This window comes from Phasianus colchicus, chromosome 2 (assembly GCF_987193195.1).
Source record: "Phasianus colchicus chromosome 2, bPhaCol1.hap1.1, whole genome shotgun sequence".
Taxonomy (NCBI): Eukaryota; Metazoa; Chordata; class Aves; order Galliformes; family Phasianidae; genus Phasianus; species Phasianus colchicus.
The window spans coordinates 63415212-63434982 of NC_143437.1; the positions used below are offsets into that span (position 1 = coordinate 63415212).

The 19771-nt window shown below is 36.0% G+C and overlaps 1 protein-coding gene across 2 annotated transcripts; it reads right to left on the minus strand.

Moving 5' to 3' along the window:
• Positions 1 to 167: 167 nt before the first annotated feature.
• Positions 168 to 19762, minus strand: KPNA5 (karyopherin subunit alpha 5). 2 transcript variants are annotated; one of them, XM_031610722.2, is made up of 14 exons: positions 19596 to 19762; positions 17437 to 17570; positions 14993 to 15094; positions 14822 to 14921; positions 14409 to 14503; positions 13573 to 13704; positions 12830 to 12918; positions 11835 to 11934; positions 10123 to 10286; positions 9342 to 9420; positions 7868 to 7993; positions 7269 to 7396; positions 5420 to 5598; positions 169 to 3789 (listed from the first exon to the last, which is right to left on the minus strand). In XM_031610722.2, the coding sequence occupies exons 1-14, from the start codon at positions 19597 to 19599 to the stop codon at positions 3602 to 3604; spliced, it is 1620 nt and encodes a 539-aa protein (XP_031466582.1). In that variant the 5' UTR covers positions 19600 to 19762; the 3' UTR covers positions 169 to 3601. The 2 variants fall into 2 exon arrangements, with proteins under 2 accessions (XP_031466581.1, XP_031466582.1); XM_031610721.2 differs by lacking the exons at positions 17437 to 17570; positions 19596 to 19762 and adding an exon at positions 16671 to 17430 and having other exon boundaries at positions 168 to 3789.
• Positions 19763 to 19771: the final 9 nt, after the last annotated feature.

Here is a 19771-nt window from a genome sequence, read left to right on the forward strand (position 1 = left end):
ATCATCATACAACTGTGTTTGGTCAGATGTTTAAAAATCTATTTAAAAACAAGAGGTGCTCTGCCACAGTGCACAAACCAGCCTTTCCAAATTCATTTTCCTCAATGTTGTATTCAAAATGGCATTTGTGTTTTCCAGCTTAAGAAGCCACACTCATTAAAACACCAAATAAGCACATTTCTGCAAAATAGGTCTTTATTGGTTTCTGTACGGTATTTGGAGATTTAACATTCCCTAATATTGCATACTACTCATATGTGTTTTGTTACAGTAACGGGCCTTTGGCCTGGATTTTAAAGATGCACTATTGCTATCTGAAGATAATACAGGTATGTTAAGTTTGTACACATTATATGAAGATCTTGTGCGGTAACTGAAATTTCTCATTCCAGATTTCAGTGAATTCTTGAGGTCACTGTTGAAATTTTATCAGCTGGCAGACCAATGACAAAAATCCTCAGTTGGACAATTTAATAAATTTAAACCAACTGAGAACAAAGGAAAGACAATAGTGCATCTTCTTTTTTTTTTTTTTTTTTTTTTTTTAAAGACAGACCTGACAACAGAAACTTTCCATTTGCAAACTTCTCCTACAACTTGTTTCTGGGCCATCATTATTACTATTTTTTGATTGCTGCTAGCAACAGTTTTTAAAGCAAACACTAGAAAATTAAAAAGCTGTATGAATCAGTCCTCAGACAAAAGTGCAACGATGAAAAACTCAGATATGATTCAGTGTGTCAAGAGTAGGGAACTGAAAAATAAATTCTATGTTTTGCATAGATTAACTAGCTGGTATTCACATTTAAGCAAAACAAATGGTGCCCAATACCAAAACTCCCCAAAACTGTATTTTGAAACAGACTTCACAAATGATGGGGCACATCAGTATATCATACAAACACCAAAATGCTTTTTTCAGTTGTTGTTTTTCCCTTCAGTAGTTTCATCTGTTTAGGCAACATTGTCATGCTCACATCTCTACGGACAGATGACTAGACCAGAGTTGACTGTAAGATGTCATCTTTTTATACTGTTCATTAATGTGCTTTTAACCAAACGTGCAAGAAATCCAATGATATAACAGGAAGGACCATTTTTTATGCTTACAAAGATATTTTTTTGAACAACGTCAGAGTAAACCAAGTGTTGAGTTCAAATAACTGTTTCATTAGATAAAGCCCATCACTTTTATCTCCCTTTTAAACTATTACATTTAAATATATCAGACATGAAATATATTTATCTAAATGCATAAAGTGCAGTTACTAACTGTTCAGACAACATATCCACAAAACTGAAGACATTCTTTCAAAACAAATATAATACTTTGTACGCCCCCTCATTTCATTTTCAAGTCTTCTAATCAAGATTTTTATAGTTCAGATTTGGTTTAAGTTAGAGAGGCTTATAAATGCAGTGTTTGTAAGGTCCTCCAAATAAAAAGCAGGCACAACTGGTTACATAACATTATCAAAACAAGTTTGATAGAAATAATGGAATACCCTGTTACCTGAATTCTTTATTTCTACACTAGAAGAACACTGAAATTCAGTATTTACTAGCAATCCTAGCAGATTTCCATGATCACTACCCTGTACTTTGAGCAGATGGTAAGAAGGAAGGTCAGCATATGCAAACCAAAAACTGTAAGAGTAAAAAGGGCACAAATACAATCATCTAATATTATATGAAAATTTGGCAGCTGTAACTCAGATTATCACACTATTCAAAACCATTGTATGCTGTACAAATCTAGGTTTAAAGTGTCATTTGATAAAATATCTCATTATTCAGAGTTCATAAAGTAACAGCACTCCTATATACACACCCCTTACACGTCTAAATTCCAGTAAAAAGACTTCAAAAAGAGATTTCATTCCTCCCAGTTACATCTTAGTCAAAACTGACCATTCATCTTAAAAAATCCACTTCAAGTCCCACATTCAATTACAGTACAATATATATTGCTGCAACATCAAAGCAAAACATCTTAGAATCCTAACTTGCACATAAAAAAGTCTAAATATAAAATGGTACTGTAAATGATATCACCTTTAGTATGTATTCTTCAGTGCATTAAAATATTGTGCACAGTGCCATGGGATAAGTAATTTCATGTTTAAATTGCAGCTTTTTATGAAGTATGAAATGCTGCCATATGCCAACTCTCTTAACCCAGGAGTTTGAAGATAATACATTAATTACAGGTAAAAAAAGAAATCATACTTTAGTTAATCCAAAGTATTAGTTTATCCAAATGAAACATCTACTAATATTCCAGAGACACTACATATATGCAAGTCCAAGCACAGCACACATTTTTCTGTACTCAAAACTGTTAACGTGAATATTAGAATTCTGTTTCTGTTAGTGTTTAAACAGCAAACACTGTGCACTGTAGAGCCTAAATATTTGGAATACACTAACTTCTAGTTAGTTTTGGTGTCCACAAACTTAGTGTGTATTTACAGTATAACAAATTGTCAATTAGCTGGAAAGGAGTGATTCTCTATTCATTCCTCACTGCAGTATTTTCATTGTCTTACCAGAAGAGAACTGAGTTAGCTAACTTACAGAACAACTCAAGTGGTGGTAGCATATTTGGTCAGAAATGTAACATCTACTTTCTCACAACCTTTAAGAAACTACTGTTACTAGAAAGACCAACACTGCAACGTTTCCCTAACTGAAGTGCTGTTACTACATTTTGGCAGGAGACAGCTGTAAACCATCTGCTTTGTATTTCCAACTGTACAAATGACCATCTCTGTCATCCATGATTGCAGCATTCTTGTGGTAACTACAGCAACCGCTTCCACAGCAAAGTATTGTGGCTGACTTTAAATGCCATTTAGCAGCTTTAATTACAGAGCAAGCACCAAATGACCAGCAAGCTCCCTGCTGATTCCAATTTGAAAACCTCTGAAACAGTCTCTTCCCACATAATTGTGTAAAAGCTTTTTCAGGTACTCAGTATTATATATTGTGAAATTATCATTATATATATGTATTTATGCCTTTAAATACATTTTATAAATAAATTCCAACAGTGTGTGGTAAAGTAAGTAATGTGTGGAAGTTTCATAATTTAAATAAATATTTTTCACATTCCAATTCAGCTTCTAACAAGCTCATCTTTATTTCATGCCTTAGTTCTGAAGCAATGTTCAGTGCTTCAGTACAAGAGGTAGATTTGATAGACTGGGCAAGTCAAGCCTACTGCCAAAAATACAACTGTCAGTAACTGTATTGCTGATCTGGAGTTTGAGACTACAAGAAAAATTCAGAACTACTGCCTAAAATCCTTTTAAGTCTTATCTTAGCAGTTCCTGTTAAATCACATGTAATGCTTTACTTTAGACATGATTACTCACAGTTGTTTTCTGTACATATGAGAACAAAAAAAAACCCAAACAAGTACAGAACAAAGAACAGTTGTATCTAACAAAATACAAAAGTGCATGAGCTGCTTCTTCATCTATTTCTGCAAAACATACTCAACTTTCCCTCTACCTTTGGCCATAAAGAAAAAACTTCAGGAAAACAAACAAAAACTCTACAAGTGTATACATTTTATACTCGTCTTCACTCGAATAGTTCACAACTGAAACCCGTCCATTGGAGCCTCCTGCTGTTGGAAAACAAACTGCTGCTGACTTTCATCCACCTGAGGTGCAATACTGGAATCCTCTTCTTCAACGCCAAAGTAATGCTCTATGAGTTCAAAAGCCTTTTGGTAGATCTCCTGGTTTTCATGTCTCTGAAGAAATTCAATTTTATCAAGTCCTAAGTTCAAAACAAAACATTTTCATGATCTAGTTTCTTCAGAAGAATTTAAAGGGAAACTGGTTCTAAGTATAAAACCTTTGTGGTGGTACTTAGATGAACTGAGATGGTTTGGGGTTGCATTTCTTTTATTTAACTGATTTTCACATACAGTAGTGTGGTTGTGTTTTTTCTTTTTTTTTTTTTTTCCCTCCCTCTCTATTCTTTTTGCCTTTTTTTCCCCCATGTCAAATGCTCTTAATGGATATATTACTGACTTCTTAACCCATGTATTTCTATGTTTCATTTTCTGCAACACCTTCTGCTGTTCAAACTATTTTTTATACTAAAAGAATATAAATTAATCTAGAGAGGAAGAGCCTATTGTATCTACATAGAATTTGTATACAGAAATCAAGTAAGTGTGCAGTCACGATAGCATAAAACTGCTTGCCACAGCCATTTCCAATACCTTCATTTCTTTTCTTTTACTCTCACAGTCTTCAAAAACACTAAATTCTATCATCGTATCTATCAGCCTACTATCACTTTTTTCAAATTTAGTCTATAATTTGATGATGCTTTGTTTCCAAAGACTTATCACGTGCAAGCTGGAGGAAATAACCTGCTATCAGAGTACCTGGAGGTCAGGTAGATGAAGACTCAGAACTCATTTTTAGCTGTTTAAGATGTTTCAGTTTCAATTTACATCAAATTAGGAAGAGCGAAAAAGAAATTCTTCTGGTTACGATAGAGGCTGGAGAAATAAGTGTGATGCCATCAACTATTTCTCCTACTGAGCTTCAACAGCCTACTCAACTAGCAAATAATTATTGTCTAGGTTCTCTATGTGTAAGTAATCTATGTGTATGTAAATTTAGAACAGACTTTCAACAGGATTCGGACCAGAATAAACTTCATTAAGCTAAGTAAATATTTTTATTCCTCTTATATGTTAGGCTACAAAAAAGGTCCTGCAGGTTGCAGATTTTAGAAATGCACCTCCTCAACAGAGAATTCAGATTTAGTGCCTACTTGGAAGAAAAGTTAGTACTATCTGGTTAGATATAATACAGTCATCCAGAACTGTTATGATCAGTTGCTGAAACACAGACATCTGCCATTTTTATGCTGTCAGAAACTACAAAAAGATAAGCCTCCATAAATAATGCTGAATTCATTACGATAACAAAAACTATGTTTAAATTGTAAGTCAGAAGTATCTAGCCAAGAAATTTCACAAACGTAATTTTAGTTTTGATAGTTTAAACTGCTTTTGAAATGCAGTTTAATTCCAGAAATTAAACAAAATACTTCCACATATAGTCATAAACTTATTATGAATTCTTGCAATTACTGTTATTTAATATGTTAAAAAGTGACTGACTTTAGGAATAAGCAAAACTAACTCTGATCATTCATCTCTATACGGTAATGAAACTGAACAGGACAGAATTATATATTAAAGTAACAAAACTATGCTTTGGGTTTAGGTGATCAATTTATGCCAATACTTAATTTGCAATGATTTAAAGTCTACTTGAATTAAAAATTCTTATACTACGCTCACCAGAATAGTTCACTACATTTTTTACATTTCCCCGGAACAGGTAAATTTAGGTATGTAGCCTTACAATAAGTAAATTCTTACCATATGCTTCCTCTATAAGGGCACAATAAGGATTAATGCCCATTCCGTTTTGCTTAGACTCTTGTTCTCCAAGACGCAGAATATTTTCAAGTCCATTCAAGGCCACCTGTACTATTTTTGAATCCATCACAGTCAGGAGGTCACAAAGAGGCTTGGTACAACCGAGTGCTACCAAATACCTTTAGGACAGCAGAAAAAACAGAAGAGGTTGGGGTGGAAAAGAAGGACTGATAAACCAGCACACTTACTCTTACATGACACTGGCACACATTAGCCATCATTTTGTTATAAAAGAAATGGCTGAAACAACTGCAACAAATAATCTAAAGCATGAAACACAAGGATAACCTCAGTCTGAAATACAATAAATATTCTAATTTATCCTAATGAGAAAATTTAATGTACATTCCTAACTGGACTTCCACATTTGTAGTCTATTCACCTTCTTTTCCTCCATAAATATGATTTGAACAAGTACACAAGAAAAAGATAGTATTGGCAGTAAGTTCTTTTCTCAGACATTAGAAACTTTGCAGTGAAAAAAAAATCATGCAAAGTAAGAAGAGGGGACAATTGCTCTGAACCAACACATTTCACACTGTTAGCCCATCAAGATACTAGTATTACCTACTGGATAGGACATAACAGGAAATACAACAAAATACTGTGATTCTGAGCAACCTTTTTACAATTTTGCACAAAATCCTAACTTCTGGAAGATGTTACCTGTGTCCTTGTTTCTAGTCTGCATGGAAAATGTTAACACTAATGTTTGTCTGAAACAAAAGATTGTTTAAATATTTATTAGTTACTTTAAATTCTCCTGCAGCTGGACAGTAGTATCTTGGGGATCTTAGAAGTGCCAAAATTTCATGACAATGATAGCATCTCTGTATTTTGTGGTAAGAAGCAACCTTTGTGCTATTACATACATGATGTATGTTTGGTATTTGAAGATCTACTATTAAATTTAAGATAACACATTGTGCAAGCAATTAAAATAACAAAAACAAACTCAAACTACCAACAATACATACACAATTCCAAAAAAACTTTCCTTACCACTGAAAACATGTAGTGGCAGTACAGTAAGAAAATCAGAATGAGGTGGGTTTTTTTTCTTTGTTTCTCTTTTAAATAAAAAGAACATGCACTTATTGCAACAAATCTCCTGAACATGCTGGTGGAGTTGCTACATAATTTTGTGCAATCAGGTTTTTAAATTTTTAATACTTTACACTATCATTTTAAAATCTGTTTGTCAACTATGGATTAAAACTGATCACCATGTTTCTCAGAATGCATTTTATTCCAGTTATTCAACAAGTTCACTCTCTGTAGCATTTTGATAGTTGCTAAGTAGGTTTTAAAATCAAATCCCATTTTGGAAAAAGTTAGCTATCAGCATGAAGTAACACTGTTAGTGAGTTTAAGTACGTGAAGAAACCACTGAAACTCCTAAAGTCCTCCTACATAGAGATGCAATCATATTGCACAAGCTTTCTAAATAACTGTCCTAAAGTTTTCCATTTTCAAAACACTCACACTGTTTGCTGAATGTTTACATAGTGCCTGACAGCGTAATATTGACTCTGGAAAATAATCCCATGAAAGGTTTACATTTAATACCCCAAAACCAAATTAACTGAGTTAGTTTATTAATTCCACTGCATAAATTTTCTGAATTTTTTCTGAGCTTCTACGTGTTTAAGTCAGCATATAGACAGAGATTAAAAAAATTATAGTTATGCTTAGTTTTTTGTTGCTCTGTTTGTCAGGACTCAATTTGAGGAAGAAAATGCCTTAGAAAAGGTATCTAGACAGAGAAAACAACAACACACAAGCTTACCTAATCTGTTCAGGGGTTCCTCCTGATGTTGCATTAGTTATGGCCCATGCTGCTTCTTTTCTGGTACGAAATTCAGCTTTCTGAAGAATCTCGATCAATATTGGAAAAATATTTGCATCTATAACTGCCTAGGAGATAGAAAGAGGATAACGATAATTGATGAAGGTTCATATACAGAGAGCAAAAAGATTAATATCCTCACTACAGTGGTAAGCGATACCTGTTCATATCAAAGGAAGCAGTGTTTTCTTAGAAGGCATTGCACTAACTACAAATGCTAAAACAAAATTCAGAACTATTCCAACATTGCAATTAGTTGATTTCTCTCTGGTGATCAGGATACACCTTACCAGGTAGATCTACTGAAAAACCATGTGACATAAGCACAAAATTTTCAACTGGAAATCAAGCCTTACTTATCTCAACAGAACTTCACTTCGGCCACTTCATTCAAGACATTCAAAACTTACACAAAATTATAGACTGTTAGGACTACAACAAGTAATGCAATCAGTGTAGCATTTTATTTCCCTTTGCGAATGAAAATCAAGTAAACAAGCAAAAACAACCCCATCCAAATTATTATATATAGTTTGTACCTGAATTTGAGCTCTGTTTCCTGCAGTAATATTAGAAACAGTCCAACATGCTTCTTTTCGAATAGATTCCTTGGGACTACTAAGCAAATGCAAGAGACAGGGTAACGCAGAGCAATTTAGAATCACCTAAAATAATTGGAGAATTGAAGATTGATTTGTGTATGTATATGCACAGATAAATCACATTAGAGGTAAATTCAAAAGAAGCGTACTTTGCAACAAATTTACATTACAAAAAGTATCAAAAATAACATCCAGCATTCGCTCAATACTGTACTGTCTGAATAGAAATCCAGTTGTCCATACAATTTGAAAGAAACTGCTCTCATATAAGTTCACATCAAAAGACTAAAGACACCAAGACTGCATGGGAAGTGTAAACCTAATTTGTTCATTCTTTTTAAAAGGATATATATTTTCTAATTCCTTAATGAAATCTACTCCAGTAGAGCTCACAATAAATTAGGCAATTACCTGATTTCACTATTTTCCTTTTACACTAGTAGTGTAGGCCTTTCAGGCACAATTTTCTTCAAAGGACCTTGGTAACTTTCCTGCATTACTTCAAATTCAATTCTACTTTTCAAAATTTAAAAAACGTATCTCTGTAACAAACTTTTATCATTCAGACTATCATACACAAGTTTATGAACAAAAAAAAGTGTACGCACTGCTTAAAACAAAGAGAACTTTGCATTTCAAGGCTTGAAAAAGGGAACTGGAACACAACTGAATTTCCCAATTAGGAAAATAAATAATTCCATTATTAATGGAAAGCAGCATTTGAAATACCATACAAGAATGAAGCATTCTACCGCAGTGCCATAATAAAGTGCAGGAATTTTATGATTAAAACACCAGACTAAACTAAAAGTCAAATGAGCAGTACAGATTTGTACAGCTTCCTGCACTTCCATTTCATAGAATCTTTTGAGTTGGAAGGAACCTTAAAGGCCATTAGCCCAACTCCCCTGCAAGGAACAAGGACATCTACAGCTCCATCAGGGTGCTCAGATCTCCATCCAGCCTGACCTTGAACATCTCCAGAGACAGGTCTTCTGCCACCTCTCTTAACCAACCTTGTTTCACTGCCTCACCATCTCTACTCCAAAAAATTTCTTATGTCCAATCTAAATCTCCTGTCTTTTAGTTTGAAACCATTTCCCTTTGTCTTATCTCAACAAACCCTGCTAAAGAATCTGTTCCCTTACTTCTCATAGCCCCCCTTTAGACATAGAAAGGCCACTATCAGGTCATCCTGAAACCTTCTCTTCTCCAGGTTGAACAGCCTCAGCTCTCTCAGCCTGTCCTCATAAAAGAGGTGTTCCAACCCTTGGAGTGTTTTTGTGACCTTAATGTATGTGGCTTATACAGACACTTGTATTAGACATGCATTCTATTGTAATTTAGTATGATATTTTTACAACTACTTTCCTTCCAGACAATTCATTTTTCTTAAATCAATATGTCTTACCTGTGTTTGGATATCATCACCAGTAACAATATTTCCAACTGCTCTTAATGCAGGGGATACCACCTTGTAATCATTGTGCCTGGAGACAAATATTGCTTTATGTTACCAAGTAGCACAGTGTAACTTTGAATTTTCAGTTAGCAGTGATTTGCTTTGGGTGGTATACTTCTAGTTTTAGAGAACACAGCATTACTTCATCCTGTTTTCCTGCTATTTAAACAGGTTTGACAAATTGTTGGGAACTACCATCTGACCTATGTTGCAGGTTCATTCAAACATTCCCCCATTCAAACACAGGAATTTAAGTCTCCTTTTCTAGGAAAACAACAAACCATAAAATAAGTATTCTGCAACAGTTCAAAAGTAGCACAAGCCTGACTCCAGATTTTGTAAGTTCAAAAAAAAAAATCTGTATTTCGACTACATCTCCTAGAAAGGTTAAAAAAAAATACGACATGAAAATTAAAATTTTTAAGCTGAGAGATTGATTCACAATTAAAACTTCATCTTCAGTCAACACCTTTCCATTCTTTCATGCAAATGAAATCCTAGTTCTTATTATTTAACATCAAGGAGTATTTTAGAGAAAGCATTTTTCACCGTCAAACGCTGAAAAAATCCCAGGAGCCAAGCAAGCTAGGAAATAGCTGAAAAGCTATCAGACTGATATGCTCATTGATTCATAAAATAAATTCAGACTTCAGGTGAAAAAACACAACTCAGTTGTATTCATTAATATTAACTACATTACAAGACAGTTACTGGTAAAGAGACAACTTACATAAGCAACTCTACCAATCTTCGGCACACTCCAGAATCAATAACAGCTTGAATTTTATCATTGGGTCCATCTGAAAGGTAAGAGAGGGCCCAGCAAGCATCTGCTAATACATCCGGATCACTGCTAAACAACAGTCTTGATAAAACATTTAAGCAAGGAGCAACCTGGGTTAAAGAAAAATGTTGCAAAATTAAGTGTTTTGTGTATTTCAGAAAACATTCTGCAAAGGCACACAAATGCAACACTATTTACTGCCAAACCATGAGTTCATCAGTGAAACAGGACCTAGGTGAAACATTTTCTGATTAAAACTAGACATCCAATTCAAATCAAATTCAAAGTGAACTGGCTAAATGTCAATTAACAGCCTACTTATTCACAGATACTACATTAGGTATATGGTTGCTCAGCTTTAACAAGAACTACCTACTTCCAGAGATAATCAGGTGATCAAGAATTACTGATGCTTTCCTGAATCATTCAAAAGAACAATCTTTTTTTATACAGAAGCACAATTTGTTATTTGTAATAATCAATTTACAGTCACTTTAAGACAAAGAATCTCAGAGTAAAATCAATATTCACTGAATCAAACAAGCTATGGCTAACCTCATTTCAACTAAAAGCTCTGACCCTCATACCCTTCAGGCTCCACACAAACAGATGGAGCAGAGTGAGCTACATTTACCTTACCACCCGTTGAAATCTGACAAGTTACAACAAAAACAGATTGGGAATTTCACATTCTCTGTAGAACTTAATCCTTTAACCTGGTGTTAGCTATACATTTCAGCCTCTTTTCAGTGTCCTGCTAGTACTATCACTAAGGGGAAGAAGGAAAGGAACTACTCTTATTAGCAGCTGCATACAGGATATCCTCTTCCACTAAAGTTAAAATAGCTTAAGCAGCAAGGAATTTTTTTTTGCTGCCAGAATGAAACACTACTGAAAGACGTAACTTAGCTAGAGCAATTGTGAGGTGATTGATTAGCTGACATCAGAGATCTCCTTTTGTAATAATTCTTGCAGAGAGATTAACAAGTAGCAACTCTGTACTCTGTGAGTGAAGTTTTAAGACACAAATTGACTCCAAATTACATTTAGCGATCATTTTAACATCAGCCAGAATACTCAAGATTCTATTCCATTTTCTATTGCCACTACCATTACCAGAAATTAAATCTCATACTGAAAATAAAAAACTAATACTCCTAACTAGCTGAAAAGTGGAGATAAAGTGAATGAGAGCGCACACGGGCCTCTGTCATGTGGTAGTCTGAATTAATTGAATTTTTTGGTCTATAAACAGCAAGGAAAATTTTATTCCTGCAATATCTTAAGTAATCACTGCATAAAAAAGGAAAGTAAGAAAGAAAAACTTCAATCATAACTCACATGCTCTAACACATACCTGCAGAAAACACAGACCAAAAGGATTTGGTGCCAAAAGTACTCCTTGCTTGTCCTTGCTTCAGTGAATGACTACCTGCATCTCACTAAACTTCTCAAACTTCTCAGTCATTCAATTATTTAATTTTATTGCTAACACGTCAAAGTAGAAAATGTTGAGCAGATACAACAAATAGACTCAATTTTATGTTTTTAATGTGATCACACAGTCTCGTCTATCTCCAGATTCAAAGACTGCATTATATTACAAACAGAAGCTTCCTATAGCTTTCCAATTTCTTGAAATGAGTACTTCATTATACCTTACTGAAGTCTGGAGGTGGATTCTTGCCTCTACAGAGATTTGAGAGCGCCCAGACTGCATTTCTAGTTGTGGTAAGACGATTTGAATTTGTTAACAGTCTATCAAAGAGAGATAGAAAATAAAAATCAAAAATTGTTGCAAAGGTTAAATATTTTTCTCATCTATTATTATCATCAATGCCTTATATCACAAAACAAAAAAAAAAAACAATCTTATTATTGGGCACTAGTTTTACATTATTTCTCTTTATAGCTTACACGACAGAGAATTTTCTTACAGGGACTGTTATTTGCACAAATATCACATTCCTAAAATAAATACACATGCAAATAAAGTAAGCCACTGCTCATATGAAAAAAAAAAAAAAAAAATCACTTGACTAATCCTTTCTAAAGTGGCTAGAAAATGCTACCTACCTTAGAGCTAACATGAATGTTTTAATTCATAAGACCCAATTAATATTTTAATAAAGGCTGCATAAAATATTAGAACTTGAAGATTTTTTTTTCATTTGTTTTACTTTTTTTTGACAGAATGGACCAGGAAAAATTCAACAGCTGAAAAATCAGGTTCACTTTCAGATACATATCAAAACTTATCAAACCCTTCAGTCTTTAAATCCTCAAGGAAAGCAATCACATTACGTTACTTTAAGCTGTTTTAAAAATGCTTTAAGTCAACTTGGTATTTTAATTTCGAATAAATTGAATACTAGTTGTGTTGGGTAGCTTTTTCCCCTGTGATCAAGCTACTTTACAGCCCATTGTAGAAGTACAGTAAGCAGTGGAATAATACTCGTAATGAAGAGAAATCTGCCAGTGGAACACTGCTCATGTAACGAGCAGTCTCCTGGCACATCTCAACAACCAGACACAAGACTGGAGCTTGGAGCCAACAGACAAAAAAAAAGCAGGGAAGCCAACCAGTTAGAATCACACGAATGTATCACATCATCTTTCCCACCCTATGCTGGTAACAATTTACAATACTTACTCCAAGAGGGGTGGTAATATTCCACAGTTTAAAACGAAATCTCTGCATTCTGCGTTATCACCAGCAATGTTACCAAGAGCCCACACCGCCTTGAAAATGAAAGCATCCAAGTGAACTTACACATCTGCAAATCAGATATCTACATATCTGTACAGATAATCTACATATTTTTTACAGCAAACACAATGGAATCCAAAAAGTCGCAGCATAATTCTGAATATAACAGTTCAGAAGACTACTGATTTATATTCCGCATTTTCTGTGGACTTACACAAAGTCAGTAATATTACCTATTATGTAAAGATAAAAATAAAAGAAAAACTAACAAAAAAAATTCAGGAAGACACAGATAAACACTGTAAGAAGAAGGATCTAAGAAATAAAGCTGCGTTGTAATCTAGAACATTTTGTTTTCCACTATATTCTGTTACCCTGTTTTAGATTCTGTCCACCTGTACATAGCACAAAAGAAATGAGGTGCTTTCCTTCCGTTATTAAGCAATATTAAAAAAAGAAACAAAACAGGTTCATAAGGACTTAGAAAAATTGGAAGGGGCTTGGGGATCATAACAGAAATAAAACACTGAATCCAAATTTCTGTTTTCCTAGAATCAAATCAATGGTATAATAGGTCAATGGGACTTAGATTTCTTTATCTGAACAAAAAGAAAAAAAACTGGAAGGAAGGAAAGACATTCCTAAATGAATTTTAAAGTTACAAAACACTGCAAGAAAACAGTTACCTGTTCCTGTACATCTTCATGTTCTGAACTAAGCAATTTTATAAAAATTGGAACAGCTCCAGTTTCAATTACAACTTTTGTATGTAGAAAAGTTCCAGATGCTATGTTCGTTAGAGCCCAAGCTGCTTCAAACTGTTGAGGAGAAAAAAAAAAAAGTTAAATAACTCAGCAGCAAAAAACCAAAAAAAACCCCAAAATCTATTGTAGGCAGTTTGACACAAGAGTTCCAGAGGTTACTTTTCCAACTTTTTTCCTTTCCACTGAAACATAATTGTTACTGTAATTTCTGTGCAGTAAGATTATCTCTACCAACTGGTATAAATCTTTTTATGCTATGCTCTGTCATTTTAATGCAAATGTGCACAAGGTTACCAGTTACTCCTATTGTTTGTCACTTATTTTTCCAAGATTTCTCTCCAAGAGTTTTAGCTTTCAAGCTTTCATGTATTTTTATTTCTTTTGTAAAATTTCAACTGTAGAACAGTACACTATTTCCAAGAAAAAAAAAAAAAACCCCAACCCCCCCCCAAAAAAACCCTAGATGCTGCTCACATCTACACTGATGCTTTCAGTACACCATTCTGGAAATTCTCTTTCTACATCCAAATATATGACCAGCTGAATACGTTACCCTAAAGACTACTGTGAAATTCACAAGAGTTGAGCTACAATTCCAGTGGCAATTGTTAAAACTTGAGATATCTAAAACTTACAGCTTTGATAGATATGTTTTCTTATTTAAAAAAAAAAAAAATTTAAATCAACATGCTTTCCAAAGCTGCTCTCAGGATTTCTGACCCCATTCCAAACCCTAACCAAGTACCAACCAAACTCACTTGCAGTGTGTAATTCTCACTCCTCTCTAGAAATTTCACAAATCTCTGTACTACTCCAGGTTTTTGGATGACTTCATCTATGGGCGGATTAGGCTCTGGGGGATAAAAATAAAAAAGCTCATATGCATAAGACTAACAAAAAAAGATCATTGCAGTTACTTTTTCAGTACAAAACAAAACATTCAAGTAATGTTAGCGTGCTGTTGTTAGTTACTGCTTTGGGTGCTTTGATCAAAATATCCTTTTTTGTGATTTTGTCCAGAAGACTTAACAGAATAATAAAGCTTTTCATATTTAGTCATTAGGTTAGAATAGATTTAGTACTGTTTTTGTTACAAATTGAGAAGCTTCTGCATATAATAATAACTGTAATAATAAAATAAGAGAAAGAAGAAAAAGCAACGCTTACATACCTTTAGATAGCAATTTTCTGAATTTCTGAGTTGCTGTGAGTTGCTGATCAGGATCATCTGAGAAAATCATCTGCACCATATCTACTGTAATAACTTCTTCCTAAAAATGAAATAGAGATTTTGTAGGACCAGTATAAACACATAGAATTCTAAACATTCTAGAGTGATTACCTCTGGAATAGGTACAGTAGAGCTGATGTCAGGATCCTGAATTGGACTTTCCACCATAGATTCTTCATTTCCCGGGAGAGAAACATTTCGGCGTTTAAAGAGCTAAACAAAGAAGAAATGTGGGGGGAGTTTATCACAGAATGGATACTGATTATTACTTGAAGACAATGGCTTTCACCCATACTAGTCAAAACACTTCAACCACTCACCTTCCAGTTCATCCACGCAAATGGAATTTTACTTTAAAGTTTTAAGAACGTAACAGAAAAAAACACTGCTATATTCGGCATCTTGATAAATAGCGCTGCAACACTTCAGGCGAAAATTTTTTAAAAAAAACAAAGGTGTTGAGCAAAGAAAAGATCTATAAGTCTTTCAGACAAACATGACGATGATACAAATCTTTTTATTTTCATTGTTTTATACTTCGTAGTTTAGCATTTATTTTTAAGAGGGAAACAGTATTCTTTCTTAATTTTGAGGCAAAAAATATCAACACAAAGCCAAAGTCTGTGTTTCAGCACACTGCACTCCACACTTTAAAAGAAAGCGTAAAATCTCCTTGCATGCCAGTTGAACAGTAGCTACATTTAGTATACAGTCAAAGGAAAACTAGAACTAAAAGTGTTTAAATAATAGTTGGAAAAAAATGACATAGACTGAAGGCAAATTTCAAATTATGTAACCTTAAATGTTCTCTATATCCAAAAAAAGTTTTGGTACTGGCTTCAAACACCATGAATGTTTAAAATACATACCTGTGCTGCAGTATTCAATAAGCTATGCTTAATGAGTACCTCCTCATTTACTAGCATGCAAACATAACAATCACGTTAGCCTGTTTATTTCCACAGACCAAATCCAAAATTAGTACCTTTAATTGACTATTACACTTAAAATCGCAATTATTAGCAATTCTAAGAATATCATGTTGGTAACCTTAAAAATAAATGTTAGAATCTCAGACCACTGAGTGTCTCAGATTTCATCAGTAAGCATAATGAAAACTCCTGTTAAGTACCAAAGAAAGTTTTGTTCTCAAAGTTGTCTAGACATTTCAGTATTTCTGTGGTCATATGTTGCCAAAATTAAATGAGCAACACCATGTGTACATGTAGTTATATTTCAAATAGGAACTTAAAACAAAGCATTCTCTCCTTTGCTTGATCAAACTCTGGATTGGGCACAAACTTTGACCCTAATAACTGCACAGTCCTGAACATAAACAAGGTTTTATAATTAAAACAACCAACAAATGGAAGAAGAATCAACGTTCCTCTTCTAGAAAATCAGCCATTCTTCCTAGCACTCAACAATGCCATACAGGATCTTGTAAAATGTAAATGACAAAAACATAAACCATTTTTGTCCAGGAAGACAGTCTATCTACAATTTATAACTTCTTCTGGAGCAAAACCAGTCTCATTTCCCTGCACAGACTTGATCCTACCAGTGCTAAAGGAGCTGAAAACACCAGTCCAGCAATTATGGTCAAGGTATTCTCAACTATTACAACATTCAGCATGGGAAACAATGTTTTTCTCTTTGTTTGTTTTAATAAACTATTTCCCTACGGAGCACTTATTACAAAATACACAGAACTTTCAGCAGGAACTGCAATTCAGATGAACTCAATCACAGGTAAATGCTCCAGCAGCATACTACCTCTTACTCTTACCTCTCTGGCCCAACTAATATAAATTCTTTTTCCATGCAGTAGCACCACTCTCCCAGGAGAAGGGTAAGCACGCCCACCTCAGAGGGGACTGTAGATCAGTGCCTGGGACACACTAGGTGGTGGGAGACAAAAGTCAGCCACTTTAGAGTAAGCAGAAGAACAAACTATATTCCTCATTTTCCAGGCAATGAACTACTAAATATTTTGGGGAAAGGAATTATCACCAACTATGAAATTATACAGTACTCTAATCACTAAAAAGTAAAAATCAAAATCAATAAAGACAACTTAAATATTGTATTAAAATATCTGTAAATTCATGTTTACAGACTACTATTTGTTGACCACTACACTAGGCTATGGTAGAGAAACTCTCGGGCAATTTGAAGTACATTCTTCTCACTTCTAATAGTACATCTCTGGTGCAAACTATAGAAGAGAATGCAGGTTTTCCCATTCTTACCAGAAATAAGGTTAGCCTTTCAGCTCAGTCTTCCACTCACATGTTGAAAACGAGACTAAGGACTAGATTTAAGACACAGGTCTCTACTTCAAATGCCACAGTGACCTATAGGGCTTCTGTTCAGCTTTCTGATTTATAATCCTACTGAGAGGTGCCTGGTGCTCCCCAAGACTGCACAGAAAACAGACTTTTAATTTGGTGCTCTGGCTTCTACTTAACAGGAGGAATCTGCTCAAGTCCTTTCACATATCTGAATTCAACTTCATGAGCACTTAACAGTTAACAGCTCATCAAAATGCTTACTTGTTCTTCCCTTTTCTGTTTCCGAAGCTGGATTCCTTCCTCTTCTCTTCGTCTGCGCATTTCTTGAGGATTAAGTGCATTATTTTTGTAGCTTTTCATTCTGAAGTTATCTTTCCCTGGGCTTGACATGATGTCTATAAAAAAAAAAAAAAAGAAGAAGAAAAAAAAAGGAATCACTGCAACAGGCCAAACCTTGAAAGGCAAACCTACTATCTCTCATACTAGAAAAGTATCTAAAGCAACAGGTATATACTCCTGTAGCTGCTGGCAACACCCAGTTCACCAACAAAAATCTCCAAAAGAGAAATCATAGAAACATCTTTCCTATACAGCCATTTCTGAACTGCAGATTAAACCACAAGTCACTTCAGAGATCAGGCACCTCATTAAGGAGCATAAGCAACTGCAAAATGAAGTTACTGATCTTAGGAGCAAAATAAGACAATAAAAGCAAAACCATTATGTTGCTAAATTTTGACCTAAATTTGAAGGAATAAATGTCTGTCACCATCAGCAAGTACAGGAATTTGGTTTCTTCTCTCAAAAACAAATCCCAGAAGAAAACCTGCTGTAATTACTGCTTCACTTATTGCCTCACTGCATAGTTTCTTCATTACTTTCTTAATACCTATCATAGAAATGCAAAACATGATCTAAAGGTTATGCTAAATTTCCTTTTAATCTGTATACAGAAAAACTCTACAGGAAAAAAAGAATCAATGGTTAATAGCATCCAGACAAGTATTCCTTCACAATTTTAAATTTAAAATAATAATAATAATAAAAATGACTCATCCTTAATTAACAGTTCTTTTGATGTACAGGGAAGATTAGAATCTGCCTGTGAGCCATATCAGCTGCGTAAAGAAAAGAGTGATACAACATGATTCTGCTACTGAAATGATCAAACTGACTGAAAAAGGTTGTGAACAGCCCAGTGCTAATATTCAAAGCTAAAACCATAGCCTTCATTTGAAGAAATAACTGTCAAAACTGTGATTCAATACTCTAAGCAAATTCAGCTGTTTGGAATTCTTTCACAACAAAGAAACATGCATAAGCCTATCTGAACCATGGTCACAGTTCTCTTCCAACTCCCATGCTGAGATTATTATTATTATTATTTTTCATTTTGTTTAATATCAGCAGTATCAAGGCCTGCTGAGTAACAAACACAGGCTGTAAAAAGCAACCAGCTCACATTGTTAGGCTGGCACCATCAGGACACCCCGAGGGGTCAGCAAGCTGTTTCAACCAAACACAACTGCTCCATGAGAACCTTTACAAATTATTGCCATTTCTGGACACAGAGCTGCGTAAGATGCCGTATGAAGTCACTGTCTTCTAACTCACAGAGCTTCCAAAGTACAATTTAACAAAAGCATTTTGTCTGGCAACTCTTAACTAGTCCTCAAACACCATCGCCTTCTTAATCACTCATGCCTTGAGGAATGAGTTGGGCCAGTACACCTGCCAGGCCAGGTAAGGAACCAAAGCTGAGAAGCCTGTATTAAAAGTAACCCCAAAGTAACCCAAGCTCTATATAAAAGACCAAGCAGAAGGAAGCTCTCCTCAAAAAGAAAAGCTACAGAAACCATAGCTTCGGCCCCGTCCCACGAGGGCTTCGGAACAAGAACCAGAAGGGCAGACAGTCGAGCGGTGCTTTATCTACTCAGGCATCACGACTGTATCCAGACCACACATCTGCTACGCCTGCGTTATCACCGCCCCCCGCGGCCGCCACAACCCACACACCGCCCACCTGTTGTGCCCCGGTGGCGGCCGCCCCGCCGCAGGGCTCCCCTCGCTGCCCCTCAGTGCCCGGAGAGACCGCGCGAAGCCCTCGCCCGGCCCAGGGCGCGCTGGGCGCCGCGTCAGATCCAGTCTCGCTTGTCAGCTGCTCGGACGGAGGGCACCCGGCCTCGGCTCGGCTAGCGACGCTTCCCGTCCCTCGAAAAGACTACGGGGAAGCGCTCTTGCCGGCGGCGGGAGGAGGGCAGCCCCCGTCCCGGCGCTGCGGGACAGTCCCGGCACCGTGCGCGGCATCGCCCCGCCACAGCCCAGCGCCTCCGGGCAGGCAGGAGCCCGGCCACGCAGCACTGGGCACCGCGCCCCGCCCGGACGCCGAACGCGGCCCACCCCGACCCACCGGCTCTTACCCATCGCAGCGGGAACGCACGGCGCCCGCCGCCCCCGAGGCGAGAGAACCCCGCTGCGCTTTGCGCGGAGCGCGGCGCTCGGCCCCCAGCCAGAGCGCAAGATGGCGGCCGCCGCCCCGCCGCGCGCCGCACTGCCCACGGGCGGGCCTCGCCGCTCCCAGCAGGCCCCGCGCGGC

Coding starts and splice junctions, on each gene's coding strand:
- KPNA5 (XM_031610722.2), bottom strand. Junction 9,421..10,122: donor AGATTGGTAGAGTTGCTTAT/GTAAGTTGTCTC, acceptor ATTTGTCTCCAG/GCACAATGATTACAAGGTGG. Junction 5,599..7,268: donor GGAACCCCTGAACAGATTAG/GTAAGCTTGTGT, acceptor GCTGTCCTAAAG/GTATTTGGTAGCACTCGGTT.